Source organism: Motacilla alba, chromosome 8 (genome assembly GCF_015832195.1).
Source record: "Motacilla alba alba isolate MOTALB_02 chromosome 8, Motacilla_alba_V1.0_pri, whole genome shotgun sequence".
Lineage (NCBI taxonomy): Eukaryota > Metazoa > Chordata > Aves > Passeriformes > Motacillidae > Motacilla > Motacilla alba.
The window spans coordinates 16641160-16656802 of record NC_052023.1 but is presented as its reverse complement, the minus strand read 5'-3'; the positions used below and the strand labels follow the sequence as shown (position 1 = coordinate 16656802).

Below are 15643 nucleotides of genomic sequence, written 5' to 3'. Positions count from 1 at the left end.
TGTGCAAACGGTTTCTCTGAGTCTGGAGGAAACCTACTGGCACACAGAAGTGCCTGTGAAACTGAGAGGAGGCAAAGGACCAGGGCAGGACAAGGCTGGTGAGGAGCGCTTCCCTTCCAGGTGGTTTAACCTGCAGAGGGAAACACAGACTGGGCTCTGGGAGGGAGCCACCCTTTAGGACAAGGGGATGAAAGCTGGTGATTGGTGAGGTGGAGGGACACGGAGAGGGGAGGCAGGAGACTGAGGAGGTGCAGACTGGCATTGGGGAGGGTGGGGAGCGTGAGGGTATAAAAGCCATGGGGTGCTCCTCAGAGGAACCATCTCCAGTTGCTCCTGCACTCGGAATAAACTGCCTTGTGGAACCAGATGTTCTGGGCTCTGCTAAGGGAGCCCTAGGGGTGAACTGGAAGGGAACATGGTCTGGTGAATGTGTGGGGAGTCAAGGGGAAAGGCTCTGGTGTCTGAGTCTCATTAACAAGGCCTCTGTACCTACTCCTGTATATGCAACTTAAAGTGAATTCTCTTATCAACTAAATAACGTGAAGTATTCAGTTCAAGACAGTACCTGTTTCAGTAGCAGCCAAAGCTTGGAGGTGGTAAGTGCCTGAAAGGCTAAGGTTACCTTTGGGCAGAGGCTTTAGAACCTACTGTGACTGCTCTTGATTTTTTCCAAAGCTACATCCAGACCCCCCAGACATGAAGTATGCTGAAAGAATTGTGAAATACAGGTACAGCCTTTTAAAAAAAATATTTTTTTTCTCGAGTTAGAAGCAGCAAACTCTTGTACTTAGTCCTTAATACTAACCATGCTAAAAATTAATTGAATTTACTTCCTCCTTCTTATAGAAGTAATTCTGATGCAGCAGCCTTGGTCTTTGAAGTCTGTCACCTCTCTTCTCTGTGAAAACTCAATTCACACGGGACTTTGAGAGGGGAGAAAAAAACCCTTTCAGGTACAGAATACCTAATAAAAAAATAAAAAAGAATAAAAATATTCTCTATTTTTATAAACTATATAAATAAGGTGGTCTTACACAGTTGCTTCCTCAATAAATTTATTGCCACTTTTTCCAAAGCTTCACAGAAAACTGTGGAAGTTGTCTTAGCTCTCCGTTCTGCGCTCCTGGGCCCTGAGGAAGCTGGCCTTCTTCTGAGCAACACGGTCTTTCTTCTGGGCAAGAGACATCTTGGGACAGTTCCATCTGTAATGGAAGCACAGTGTGCAGTAGATCCAAAGCAAAAAAGTAGCAGTGCAACACAACTGAGATTAAGAGTGCAGTGAAGACTATATTCCCACTTCTGTAAAATACTCTATTTCCTCGTAATGATCTAAGGCTATAGTTAAAACACCACAAAAAGCATGGCTGGACAGTTCTAATTTCTCTAGAGGTAAACTCTCTATTCTCTGTGACTGAAGCATAGACATTATGTGTCTCGGTTTCTTTTCCCAGACACCCTTAAAAATCAAAATAGTTTGGTACTGACAAAATAGTCAACGAGAGAAGCAGCTTTCCCACTGAAAACACTGGGACCTGAAGGTACACACTGTTCCAGCTATTCAAGCCACAAACATTCATCTCTTTGATTTTTTAAAATAGTTAAGAGCTCTTGAATTTTATATTCCTACTGCTAAATTTAACTCTGCAGTTATACAGAACTGCTTGTATCTTAATCTGGTCCAGAACACATAAGTAATGACACAACTGCAAAACTGCATTACTTGTTTCACTGTAACTAAGATATCTCCAAAAGAGAAGCCACATAGATGTTAGAAAGAATGAGAATTTTACCTCTTTTTCTTGACATCTCTCTTGGGTTTCTTTTCATGGACTGGATTGTCCCGTATAGCAGCATGTGCTTTTTTGTACATTTCTTCCATCTTGGGAAAAAAAAGGAAAAAAAAAGAAATTTACCATAGTGGTCCAGTTGTAGGTTTATCAGAAATCCAAGATCTCTGTGCCTGCATTGTCCCCAGGCACGCAGTAATGCTGCTCTATCCCAAAGGCAACTCTGGCTCCATAATGGCACAAGTTTTAAGAATATCTTTGCTGGTGGTTAATTAAGACCACTAGATCTTAGCTGTGAAAAACTTTTTAGATGTACAAAGAGCAAATGTCTATATAGTGACCTAAATCCTAGACTCACTTCATTTGAATACAAGCTATAACTACTATTTGTTTACAAAGCAGATGAAGCTGTCATTTACATTACTTTCTTATTTATATTTTTTAAGAAAAAACGAGCAGCTAGTTAAATTTATAAAAACCCCAAAACCCCACAGAAATGAAGGGATAAAGAATGAAATTTGCTGTAGCCTAAAAAGGGGATATGAGGGAGCTATGTTTTAAAGTTCCAAGATCACTTACTAGGAGAACCAAGCAAGAATATTACAGGCAGCAGGACAAGCCATCTGGAAGCAGTTTAATGCTTGAAAAAACTAGAAGAGCCACCTCTGTATTCTTACCCATCTTCTAGTATTTTATTAACTCTAAAATATGAAGCACTACTAAAATAAAGTGTATTACAGTCTAGACTTTCATGAAATGCTACCTTGGGCTCTCCCTATTCACCTGGAATAGCCAAACTCCTTTCTAGGGTCACACGAACAGTACCACAGATGTGACCCACAACCACATGCTCACCCACAGTTACAAGCACTACACCTGCAGAAATGACAGGCTGTGGGGCAGGATAAGGAGAGAGTACAGAAACTTCTAATTTAGTTTATTGGGAGGGGGTAAAGTGGTCCAGCACAGATTTAGGTCAAGTCTGATTTATAGACAGAATATAAAGTTTCACAGCAGGCAAAAAGGTTCCACTTTCAGAAGTTTTACACTAATATACTGAACCCTTAATGAAGGCTAAAAATATTTTCTTTGCATGGGTAACATATATCACGAGTCACATAATTGTACATATCAGCCTTATTTGCAGTATTAGAGAAGTCCCTATCAGCATCTCTGTTTAAATTCCCGAGCTCCAGCTGGATGAATCTTACCCCGTCAGGTGTTACATTGTTCTTTATGTACTGGGAGAACTGTTTCTTGTAGGCATCTTCATCCTCCTCCATCAGGTACCGCATGTAATCAGCCACGTTCTGGCCCATGATGTGCTTGCGGTGAACCTCGGCGTTGAACTCTTTGCTCTCCGAGTCGTAGCCAGGGAAACGTTTGGTGCTGTCAAACAGCAGGTACAGTCACATTAAGGCTCTACTGCAGAGGCTCAGATGCACACTGAAATGACTCACACATCAGATTCTCCTGCAGGTAACTGAGGGACAGGACCCTCTTATAAAAAATAAAAATTGGAAGTTTGAAGTTTATCTCAGCTGCCATCAGTCCCGTCTTGAAACACTGCAGTACATCATACACACGCCGTGGACCAACTACAGCGTGTTCAGGCACTGCAAGGATCATCACGTAGCAGCCAACTCAAAAAAACCGGACAAGAACACGACAGCATGGGAGAGGGCAGAAAAACACACAGAAGATCTCAAAAGGTTCTTGCCTCCACTGCTGCTAGCAGAAAGCAGCACTCAGCTAGGTAACAGTCAAAATATGCATGTGGAAATTCTAAATGAAGGTGGGCTGCTCAGACTTACTGCTGTACTGACACCTGTAGCAAGTACCAGTGGGTCTGTACCTGGTAAGTAATTTTTTCACAGTGAAATTAACACCTACACACAACTTGGTGAAGACTTACACCAAGCAAATACCCTTTGAAGATCTGATAAGGGCATTCACTTGATTTTTGGTAAAAGCAACAAGACAGTTCTTTAGTTTCTACAAGTTTCATAACATCTCAACAGTTTTAAGATTCCCAACAGCACTATCAGAATTGCATTTGTAGATTGAAAACCAACCAACAAAAAACCTCCAAACCCAGAATTTAATTACATAACTATTACTGTGTCAGTACAAAATTATTTCAGCATACATTGATTAGTCTAAGTAGACTGTCACATACAGAACCATCTCAGGCTAACCCCAAAGAAATTCTCTGTAATACACATTACCTATGAGGGATAGACAGCCCCCCGTCCACTGCACCCTTCAGAGCACCAAAGACTTTGTTCCCAGTGGTAGTTCTGGCAAGACCTGCATCCAGGTAGCATGTAAAAGCACCAGGCTTGCCATCCACACTTTCCACATTGTATTCATCACCAGTGACTTCAACTTGGCCTTCATAGATCTTATCAAGGCCAAATTTATTCAGAAGCTGTGGGGAAAGAAAGAAGACACACTTTTGAAATTCCCTCCATTTACTGATGATAATTTAGAATTACTACTACTTTAAAATGTGAATTTGCAGTTTTTACAAAAAATATGTACTCAACACTAATAACAAAGCTTCTTAACAACCACCACTGTGAGTCTGTTAAGTTCCAAGCTTCTGTTCCTACAGGTACACCACTGAACTTATTCATGAACCCCTGTGGAAAATGGATGGCTGCTGTTTACATATTTTCAAACTCTACAAGGTGCATTTCTTACATTTTTTCCTCCCTCCTTCCCTTTCTCCACCAAACTGAAGGGCTGAGGCATATAAGTGGGTCTGCTGGAGCTGAGACTGCATGCTGTCAGACCTCTCCCTGTGACTTGACAGTCACAAGACACATCAAATCTGTGACGGTAGAGAGATGATTTTGAGAACCCCAAAGACTCAGTGTGCTGACAGGGCACTGAAGGAGGCGGTGTCCCCGTTCCCCGAGGGAGCCAGGGCAGCAGCCCAGGGCGGTGTTACGTACCCTGCGTGCCAGGAGCAGGCCGGTGCAGTAGGCAGCAGCGTAGTTGGTCAGGCCCACCTTGACGCCGTACTTGGGCAGCTCGTGGGCGTAGGCAGCGCACACGATCATGTCCCCCTCGATTCTGGCATAGGCAATCTGGCAACAAACAAACGTTAGGGCTCCACCACTGGAGCTCCACTGCTTTCTTCCTCGCACGCCTACTCAAGCCAACACGAACGCTGCATCCGAGTGTGCAAAAACTGCCAGCCTCTGCATGCGAGCTCAAGTACCTTTGGTTTGTTGGGGGTTGTTTGTCTGTTCTGCCCCCACCCCATGATTTGTTTGTTTTTGCAAAAGGAGTCATCAACTCCCCAAGTAAAGACACAAAGAATTCAAGCCTGTATTAGGCCAACTAAAATGTTTGTCAGCAACAACTGGTAACTACCTTTCCACATCGATCGAGGGGTCAGAAACTGCCTACAACAGCAACCTTTTAAAGAATCACTGTAAATGGGGATGAATTCTGTCCCACTTTCTGATACATCTCAAAAATACAATAAGCATGTGACACTTTGTGGTAACACTATTAGTACCCTTATGGAATGATTTTATTAATCATGGTCTAAGACCATCATCATGCCAGGGTCTCCTGTGGGACAGCAGGACTATCAGACAGGCTTCTGCTGCTCCTTTCACATATAGAACCTTCTCCTTTTGACTCTCTACACCCAAATGTCGTCCCATTTTTGCAGGATTCTGACGTAGTGGAAAGTGACTATCAGTCAGATGTAAACCTCTGCAACCACTGATTTTCGTTTTGAGTTTCAAAGATAAAATAACCTCATTAATGACTGAACTGTTCTTATCAGAGAACTACTCTATGAAAAAACAAGTTAAACTTTGCTTCTTTGTTGAGCTCAACAACATATATTTATTATGAAACAGGCATTCCTAAGATTTAAGCTTCAAAATTAGTCAAAACATTCTAAAAATTAAACAAGAAAAGTGAGCCACAGTGAGGAACTGCATATGATGCTACACACAACGACCACGAAAAAGTGCCTACTGCTCTTGTTTACAGCACTCCTTCAATCTCACAGGAAAGCCATCATAAGGCCTCAGAGCTTCACGTGAGCCACACAACACGGAAACAGAACCCTCTAAAGAGAGCCTCTGGATACACCACAAGTCAATGCAGGTTAACAGGTCACACTGTCAATTTGGTTGTCTTTAGCCAAGCAAAAAAGGCCTCGTTTTGAAGCCCTTTAAATATAGCAAAAAAAACCCCCAGAGACATCTTCCCTCTCCCAAAACGTTCTACTTTGCCCAAAATGATTAAAGCAGTACACTTACACAACAAATAACCTCACAGCAAAAGTGCTAACACTGGTGAAACTTCTTTTCTACAATGCACACGGTTTATTACTGAAGCTGTGGTAACACTGAAGATTGTCCTCCTCTAAGGAGCTGTTTTACAATACAAACACTGTGCAGATCCGGCCTGAGCAACCCCAGGTGCTCCAAGCCTCCCTCTCTGTGCTGACCTCACCCTGGCAAGGCTGGCAGGTAAGCAGCAAACACCGCGGGCCTTACCTGGCAGATGATGTCTCTGTTGGTAACGCGCACAATCATCCTGTACTTAGGAGTGTTGTACTTGTTTTTATCTTGAATAACCAAACGTTTACGAGCATAGTAGTCAGTTTTTCCCTCTGAAAAACAACAGTTGCAGTGTGCAAAATGCGTGCACAAAGTAGGAATATTCAGCAAGGACATTTAATTGTGTGTTACAGGCAATTTAATAATACCTCTCCTTCTCCTGAATTTCACTTGGTATCTCTTGAAGTACGCCTTATTCTTGACAACTTTCACAAACCCCTCGGATAAGAAACATAAACTACGTGTTATTAACATATAACCCGGTAAGCCAACACCATTCTAACTAAACGTGCCATAAATAAAACCGTAGTGCAATCAAGAATTAAACAGATTTTCTTGTATGTTTAGATAAAAAGAGCACCATAAAAATGAAATGGAAAAAAGCCCACCGCCACATCAAACTCCATAAATTTTACCCCTCCACAGGAATTAAGTTCCACGAGAAAATCAAAGCGTATCTTTTATCAAAGTATCTTTTAACCGAAGGCCCGTCCGCACGGACAGGAGCAATGACTGCGCTCATTTCCTGTCACTCCCGCACAGCCGTGACTTCTCTGGCACGTTCTGCCACGGAGCCGCTTCCCCCGCAGCCCCCCGCCCTCAGCCGGTCCGACACCCGCACCCCGGGGCCCGGCGCGGCTGCTGCAGCGCACCGGGGGCTGTATCCGCCCCGGCCCCGCAGCTCGGCCCCGACCCAGCCGCCGCCGGCGAGACCCCGCGGGACGCGGCCCACGGGGGCAGCGCAGCCGGTAGCGGGGCCGGGCCGGGCCCCGCCGGAGCCCCTCGAGCCGCCCGCGGCGCAGCCCCTTCAGAATGGCAGCCATTGCCACGCCGGCGCCGGGCGGCCGCCCCGAGCCCGCGACAATCGGGCTCCATCCGCGCGGGCAGCGCGGCGCGGCGGGCGCGGAACGACGGACGCGATGCCGCCGACCCCCTCCGTGCCGGTACCGACCATCGTGCCAGGCACTGTCCGGTCCCTGAGGCCGGGGCCCGCTCCGCACAACGACTGCGCTCCGCAGCGAACGGGAAAAGGCCGCGCGCGCCGCGCAGCCGCAGCTCCTGCCCTGCCCGGCGGGGCGGGGCCGCGCGCGCACCGTGCTGCCCCCTGCCGGCCCGGCGGACCGACCGCGGGCGGACCGGGCAGCGCCGCCGGGCACGGGAGGCTCCCGCCGGGACCGCTCCCTGCACTGGCCCCGAGCCCCCGCAGCCCCCGCAGCCCCCGCAGCACGGGCCCGGAGCCCCGCGGGTGCCGCCGCACCCCCAGCACTGCCCCCCGCCCGGGCCCGTCACTTCAGGAGAGACACTGAGGTGCTGGAGCGAGTCCGGAGAAGGGCAGCGGAGCTGGGGGCGAGTCTGGAGAGTGAAGGGTCCTGTGAGGAGCGGCTGAGCGAGCTGGGATTTGGCCTGGAGACATGGAGGCTTTGTCACTCTCTACGACCGCCTGAGAAAGGGTTATAGGAACATGGAGCTCGGCCTCTTCTCCCAGGCAGGCAGCAATAGGACACGAGGATGTAGTCTAAAGCTGCACTAGGGGGGTTTAGGATGGACATTGGGAGGATTTTCTTCACTGAATGAGTGATTGGACGTTAGAATGGGCTGCCCAGGAGGTGGTGGAGTCACTGTCCCTGGAGGGGTTTAAGACTGGACATGGCGCTCAGTGCCATGGTTTAGTTGACAAGGTGGTGTTCAGTCACAGCTCTGTCTTGATGATCTCAGAGGTCTTTTCCAACTTAATTGATTCTGTAATATCAGAGAAACACAATGCTGAGGAAAAAATAATATTGCTATCATCTAATGTCTACACAATAATGCATGATCGTTTCCAAGTCTACTTATGTTAAATGACTGGGTAGTTATTAGCCAGAGATATATCACAGAGAAGGGATTCTTAAACAGAAAAAAAATCAATGGATTTGGTCTTTTAAAAAGTCACCAATTATGTATATGTTATAGGATTTTAATTCCCGTTATTTTCTGGGAAAAATTCTCACAACCGATCAAGCAGCACGTATTTAATAACATCAAACCAACCAAAACCTCAATTCAATACTGTTCCTACAATAAATTATAGCTGCTTGGGATTATTGATATTTGATGCCTTAAAGCAAGAATATAGACTTGCACATATATATACCCTGGATCAAACAGACCAAGTGGCATCAGGTTTCTTGATGTTCTCAGGCAATAGTGAATCTTCATTCCTGATGCATTTGTCTGGTTATGCTAATTGATTTCACTAAAAAAGAAACAACAATCCAGTTAGCTAGTTACACATTACCCAATATTTAAAAATGCTAGTTTGAAATAAATAACCAAGAAAATTAAAGAAAAAACCAAATGTTTACATCAGGCAAATGCCAGCGTGGTTCCTACTTGGTAGGGACCTGCCAGCTTTGGCAGTAATTTAACGTCTGAAAGGATGTTGTAGCAAGATGGAGATTTGCCTCTCCTCCCTGGCAACTAGTGACAAGAGAACATTGCCTCGAGCTGTGCCAGGGGAGGTTCAGGTTCAATATCAGAAGGAATTTTTTCACTGAAAAGGTGGCTAGGCAGTGGAAGTGGCTGCCCAGGGAGGTGGCATAATCAAGATCCCTGGAGGAGTTCGAGAAATGGCTGGATGTGGCACTTAGTGCCTTGGCCTAATTGACAAGGTGGTGATCAAAGGTTGGACTCCATGATCTTGAAGATCTTTTCAACCTAAGTGAAAAATGATTCTGTGATCTGAGAATGAATTTTAGAAAGTTCAGAATTCCATGTGCCTTTCGATTTGTACAGAAAGTATCTCTAGCAGAACACTTTTTTTTTTTTTTTCTCCCCTCTGACATATAAATCCATAGTCTTCAAAAAGTCTGCTGCTACTACTGGGCAATTACTTCCATGACAAATGCCTCACAGACAATGGTATCACAAGCAAGACTTGTTAGTCTTTTTGTTAAACAAGGAAAAACAAAATCGATTTCTTGTTCTTCTCTGTAAGAAGGCTTTTTACTCCTCAAATAGCTCACCACGGCAAAAGTCAGCCTGTTAACCTACCCCACCCACATGCTTTCCTGCTCATTGCCATCCTGCAAAATGGAGACTCCAGCTGGGTTTATTAGCCCCACCCCAGCATCTCTTACAAATTCAGGGTGAATGGCATCTCTGGGCTTTTTTCCCTCTGGCTTTTAGTGGCAATGTTTGTTGGAAGGGTGGCTGCTATCCATACACACTCTGAACACGTTAAGGTAAAAAAGCTAGTATTTTCAATGCTTTAATGAAGTACCTTTTATTCATGTCACATTGATAGAGGGGAAAGTATAAGCTTTCTTTTTTTTCCTTTACTGCTATTTCTCAATTTCTCTTGTATGTGGTGTTTTTACTTAGGTGTGTTCTGGAGAGCAAGGTATCAGGCAGGGGTTTTAGAGCAGTGTCTAGCACTTACATCTCTTGGAGTGGTGAAAATGATGCTTGAGCAGCATCTCCTGCAAGCAGGGACTCTCCCTGTTTGTCTGCAGAGGACTCAAGGCAGTAAGGCTGTTGTTGTCTGTGACTGGACTGACCCTTGTGGTCACTTGTAGGATTGTTTTGGATCTTTTTTTGCTGTTGCTTGCAGGAGTGACAGTCTTATTTCAATGAAAAAAGAGTTTGGCTGAAGGCCTGGCGATAGCCTAACCCTGCTACTGCTGCGTACTTTTGTTTTAAGAGTGTATTCTTTGCATACTTGACTATAAAGTAGCGTTGTAGAGTGCTGTATGTATTCTGGTAGTGTTGGAATTATTTTCATAAATTTATTTAAAATAAATTTTCTTTATTAAAGGTCTTGTTAGAATTCTTCCAAATGAAAATTTCTGTATGCTATTGTCTAGGAGTCTCTACTCCCTGTGGAAGGACAATGGCGAATGGGCTCATTCTTAGATGGGGAGCTGCTCCGGGCAGACAGTCTCTCAACTGTTTGTGTAACCTAATCGGCATCTGGCTGAAACGTGTCAGACAAATGAGCCTAGGGACGGGCCCGTCTAGCCCGAGGCGGTGGCGCTCCCGGAGAGCGCGTTACCGTACGCGGCTTGTAGCGTAGAGACGGCGTTACGGAGATGCCGGGGCAGGCACTCTGACTGCACCAAACCCAGCTCTCGGCCGAGCAGGGGCTTCGCCTCGTGCCGCTGCCGTGAGGAGCGAGTGCGGGGGCCGGGCGGGGGCTCGGTTCACGGCCGGGGCCGTGCGGAGGCGGCAGCGGTGACACAGCGGGCGACCCGCGCGAGGGCGGCACACGAGCGACCCGCACGCTGCGGAGACGGCTCGCCGCCCGGCCTTCCAGCGCGCGGCACCGGGAGCCCCGAGACCCGCAGGGAGAGCCGTGGCACCACCCGGGAGCAGCGCCGGTGGGTTCCCGCCGGCGGACCCGCGGGCCCCGGCCGCTGGCAGGCGGCGCGGCGGGGCAGAGCCGCCGCCCGCCCCTCTCGGGGGGCCCGCGGGGCCGGGGCTGCCCCTGGCGGCGGCTGCGCGCCCAGTGCGCCTGCGCGCGGCGCGGGCAGGGACGTGGCCCGGGTGCCGGGGCCGGCGGAGCGGCGCGCGGGGCTCGGCGGGGCGCGGACGCCGATGCCCGCACGCGCCGCCGCTTCCCGCCGCGGGCAGCGCTCCCAAGGTGAGGCGCGCCGGGCGCGCGGCCCCGCCGCGGGGGGCGGGGGGCGGCCGGGCCCGGGCGGGGCGCGGCGATCGCGGCCGCGCCGTCCCGTCCCCTCGGGCGGCGGCGGGGCCGGGCCGAGCGGGGCAGGGGCAGCGCCGGCCGCCCCCGCCCGGGCCCTCCCGGTGCGGTGGGCGGCGGAGCGGGCGGCGCCGCCGGGCAGGGAGCGTCCTCGCCGGGCGGGGTGCGGGGAGGCCGCGCTGCGCGGCCCTGCCCGGCTCGGGGGCCGCGGGGCCGGCGTGTCCCGGCCCCTCCGCGCCTCGGCCCGGCGGGACGCGAGTGGGCAGCGGGCGCGGTGGAAGTGCCCTGAGGCACCGGCCGCGGGAGGCGCCGCGGCCCGGCGAGCCTCCGGCGGGTCTGTCTGCAGAGGGCGAGTTCTTCCTTGGCTTATCGGCGTAACGCCGGGCCGGGAACCCGCCGGTCTGTCATTCTTGGGCGAGATAATTTTCGGTTTTCAAATACGAGAACTCCTGCTGCATCAGCCTGAACGTGATTATGTAATGAGGGTAACAAGTCGATAATAAGGTTCTGGCTACTTCTATATTCCAGGTTTAGTTATTCGGTTATGGCCGTGTTTCTGTGCTTCCATGTAACACCTGCTTATCGGCAGCATTGATAAAGCAATTTAGTGGCAAAGGAGAAGTTGGCTTATACGATTTTCAGTTTCCAGCGTGAGCTGCCATTAACACTGCCTGCATCAAAACATTGTACTCCATATCAGTCTAGGATAGCTTTCTTTTTCGAAGATGACATACCAAAGACGTAGAAAGGAGACACTAATACAGAGAAGGACAGATAATATTCAATATGTTTTACTTATCTCCAAAAGTATTTGCAAAAAAAATTTTTTTTTGTTTAAATCCACTTTGCTTCGCGTGCCTAAAGGAAATGGCAGTTGGATGTTTTTTGGTTTACTGGTAGATAGCATTAAAATGTTTTTATAAATGTGCCTGTTTATTTCTCTTTCCTTTCCCAGTGTGAATTGTCAGCTTTGATCATAGCTCTGTATTTATGCTTAAAAAGATTTAAGGCTTATTTTGAAATGCATAGATATGAGTTCTTTCTCAAGTAAGGATTAGGAGAGGAAATAGATACAGCCAGTAGAAGAAGGGCATGATCAGGAGGAAAGCACTCAGTATTATGAGTCAGCATTGCCTGAATTTTATCAAGTGGGCTGACAGCAGCTGTATTGATTGTTGCCGAGTGTCCATCCAGCCCCACAGTACTTTAAAGAGGAACAGATGTTTGGAGAAGAAAGCTTCAACAGAACAGCCCTGCTTCCTTCCCATGTCTCTTCCTACACTCCCACAGGTTGAGGCTTAAGCACTTCTTGAGCTGCAGCTGGTGGCTTGGATATTTTGTTTTGGTTATGTTGGTTTGTTTGGTTGGGTTTTTTCGAATTGCTCTTCATATCTTTATTTTCTGTGGACTTGTTGAATTGCTGTTGAGCAAGTAAGCAGGAGGTGGTTGGAGTAGTTGAAAGGAAGAGATAGGAGAAAAGCCCTTCCAGATTTATGTCAGAAGAAGGGATGGAGAAAGTGACGTGCCTAAACAGTTACTGTCAGTTTATTTTCTGGGTAAGACTGATAGTAAACAGAGAAGTTTTGAAAATGGGAAGACAAGTCCTTTGTCGTGAAAAAACTTTGCTTACATGCTTACTTTGCTATTTCAATGTTCTAATATCACAATTTAGGAGGAGGAAAACAGCTGAGTTGGGGGTTTGCATACTTAAGATTGTTTCCCCTTTCTTACTCTTAAGTTTCCTTAACTTGTAGAAAAAAGAAATTCTAATGCTTAAGAAACAGACAGAATGTGACATTTTGCATATAATTTTAGGTGTGAAGTGCATAGGTTATAAGAAAAAAACCTTTTTTTGGTTGATCCAAGAGACAATAATAAAAACTAATCCTGAGTTTATGAATGTTGCTTTCTAAACCAGCCTATACTTGCCTTGATTATAGACTCTTAATTAATTATTTTTTGTAGACCCAATTAAAATAGTAACAGTTTTAGAAAAGGCAGATGGTGAATATTATAGTAATATGTCATATTAAGTTGTTAAATGCGTTCCCTGAAGTTCTTGAATATGTCACTGAAGTTTGTAGGCAGCATGCTGAATTCAGCCTTGTGCCTTCTGTGTTAGTAACGCTTACCATCATGTGTTGCCGGTGTTTGGATTCCTTTAAGCTTGGAATACTGTCTTGCTTTCATTGTGGTGGTCTCTGCTCAAGGGTCTGTCCCTTGCAGTGCTGCCTTTAATTCTCCGGCCAGTGGTGGTTGCAGGGAATGGGGAGTTGGTGGTGGGTAGAGCCTGGGCCCTGCTCTGCCTCTGCTCATTTTACACACGGCTGGGATGTGGTTTTGTTGTATGTGTGTGCACAGAGCAGCAGAAGTGATTTAGTGAATGGTCACTTTTCCATAATTAGTCCTAATGTCATCTAACTGCTGAGAACTCTGGGAACTATTCAGTTTAGCCATCAAGTGGTGTTTTGGGGACAGCCTAGGAAGTGTTGAGCCTGCTCTAGGGTTCAGGCAATGGATCTCCTTTCCGTCACGATGACAGTGATGATGTGGACAGTGTGACTGTCAACTAACTTTGTTTGCTAATTGTCTGTAGGAGTGATCCTCCCCAGTCCCAGAGAGGCAACTGTATATTTGGGGTTGAAGTAAAATACTAGGGTGGGTCTTTATTCTAGACAAGAAGTAAGATGGTGTGATAGAATGACTGTGGACACCTATTTTGTCCTAATTTCCAACTTGGAAAGCAGCCAAAAGCCATCATCAGATATCTTTTTTGTTCTTTTGCCTGAATAATCCTTACCTGTCTCTAATGGGTTATGTTACTTTATCATCTTGTCTGACCGGTATTGCTTTTGCTTCTATGGTTCAATCCTTTGAAAAAAAAAGAAAGAAAAATCCAAACTTGTTTTGGTAGTAGGCTGTGTTCATGTATTCTGCCATATGGTAAGCTATTGATCTTCCCAAACTCCTCAGTTTTCTTGTGGCCTATTGACATAAGTAAATCTTAGTGATTCTTAGCATAGCATTAAATACCTGTTTGATGACATCATGACATGCTCTTAGAGTTCTGAGTCATCAGTATCTTATACTGCATTAACTGTGTATTTTTTTTCATTGTTTCATCAGGCTGGCAGATGGGGTTAGTCTTTCAGTAGTGGATTGTTGTTGCCATAAACTACTCTGCACTTGTAGCTAAGAAGATGTTAGAGGTGCTTACTGTTAATTTTTGTTTATAGAAGGCTGAAACTATCAAATGTCACTTAAAATGGGTGTAAAAAGTTATTAGTTAGCCAAAACCTAACATTTTGAACATGTACTATTGACATAACTATTGTGTAGAAGTTAGTTTTATGTGTCTCACTTTTCATGCATTCTTCTTGATTACATGTAGCTCAAGCAGTGAACTACTTCCAGACATAATAAAAAGAAATTGCAGCTTGTATGCTGTCTGAAACAGCAGAGCTAAAACTCAATATTCCTTGAGCAAAGTAATTTTTTTCCTCCATTAGAATGTATTACTGGTGGAACTTTATGGGTTTGGCTGAAGTCTTAGTAAGTATTTCCCAGCCCCTTGGAGAAAGAGTTCTCATCAGTCTTTCGAAGACAAGATTGCAAAAGCAAGTTTAAATTCCATAATGAGATGTGTTAAGTTAAAATGGACCTGGGATTTTTACATTAACTTCTTGGTGTCAGGCTGACACAAAAATCATCTGTATTTCATTGATCTCCTTTCGTTCTTCCCCTGTTTTGAAAGAAGTAAATAGGCCCTTATTTCCAAATAAAAGTGCAGAAGTCAGTGGCCAACTAATCAGAACATAACTGACTTCATTTGATGATGAGCAGATACATCATTTCTCCGAAGAGCCATTTCCCTTTTCTTTATTAAATATCTAAGGAAAATTAGATTTCTCTGTGCTGTGCTCAGAGAAGGCTGCTGGGGTGCTATTACAGTCTTGAATAGCATGGAGGGAGACCCTGCCACAGCACAAAAGTACACTGCTTCCAGTTATGCTGTAAGTGCTTGTGTAGGCCAGTCATGGCTATGGTAGGTGAATTAGTGGACAAAATTGAATATTACTGCAGGACCACAGATTTTGGCATGGATTGTGTTAAAAGAATTGACTATTGATGTTTGCAGCTGTGTTTATATTTGCTCGGTTTACTGGATAGCTTGGACACCTTTCCTATGTGGAAATTACTAATTAGTTATGCTTCTCACTGCTGAAACTTTTACATTCTATTTCTTGTCTGTCAGCAGCTGCTGGTTGCAATGAGTTGTAGTTCACAAGAAAGGCTGGCTACCAGTCAGTCATTTAGTAACTGTTTCACTTTTGAGTGTAACTGATAGTAAGGTGGCCTTTTAGCTGATCATTTGAAGGAGAGGAATCTCCTGAAGGTGAGGGTCTCACCAACCTCTGTCATGTGGGTTGTTTTTTTTTTTTTTGTTCTAAGAAGTAATTAACAAAGTTTTAAGTGTTACCATATTACATGATAATTGAGTTGCATTTTACTGAAAAGACAAAACCTCTAAATCTTACAATCTATTGCATAAAAAAATTTGATAAGGTTGATTTTATTTT

General features: G+C 45.9%; 2 protein-coding genes and 1 non-coding gene across 10 annotated transcripts in view; 1 reads left to right on the top strand and 2 right to left on the bottom strand.

Moving 5' to 3' along the window:
• Positions 1–1038: 1038 nt before the first annotated feature.
• On the bottom strand, positions 1039–7463 carry RPL5 (ribosomal protein L5). The gene is made up of 8 exons (XM_038145170.1): positions 7335–7463; positions 6532–6601; positions 6320–6435; positions 4748–4882; positions 4016–4218; positions 2999–3176; positions 1791–1879; positions 1039–1202 (listed from the first exon to the last, which is right to left on the bottom strand). Exons 1-8 carry the CDS (start codon positions 7335–7337, stop codon positions 1103–1105), a joined length of 894 nt encoding a protein of 297 aa, XP_038001098.1. The 5' UTR covers positions 7338–7463; the 3' UTR covers positions 1039–1102.
• LOC119704268 lies at positions 3328–3424 on the bottom strand. The gene has a single exon (XR_005257898.1). It is a non-coding gene; the product is annotated as a small nucleolar RNA SNORD21 (small nucleolar RNA).
• A 2981-nt stretch (positions 7464–10444) lies between the features above and the next one.
• The window catches only part of EVI5 (ecotropic viral integration site 5), a 74362-nt gene continuing 69163 nt past the window's right edge, over positions 10445–15643 (top strand). For 5 of the 8 annotated variants that reach the window (XM_038145163.1, XM_038145162.1, XM_038145159.1 and 2 more), the window contains exon 1: positions 10926–11003. The gene's annotated coding sequence lies outside the window, so the exon portion shown is untranslated. Of the gene's footprint in view, positions 10741–10867; positions 11004–11207; positions 11549–15643 lie in introns of those variants that run through there. The other 3 variants (XM_038145161.1, XM_038145167.1, XM_038145160.1) reach the window with 3 other exon arrangements.

What these genes read in the sequence shown, in the direction of transcription:
- RPL5 (XM_038145170.1), bottom strand. An exon ending in GAAATTCAGGAGAAGGAGAG is followed by an intron (nt 6,436 to 6,531) that starts GTATTATTAAAT and finishes GTTGTTTTTCAG; the next exon opens with AGGGAAAAACTGACTACTAT. An exon ending in ACAGAGACATCATCTGCCAG is followed by an intron (nt 4,883 to 6,319) that starts GTAAGGCCCGCG and finishes GTTTGTTGCCAG; the next exon opens with ATTGCCTATGCCAGAATCGA.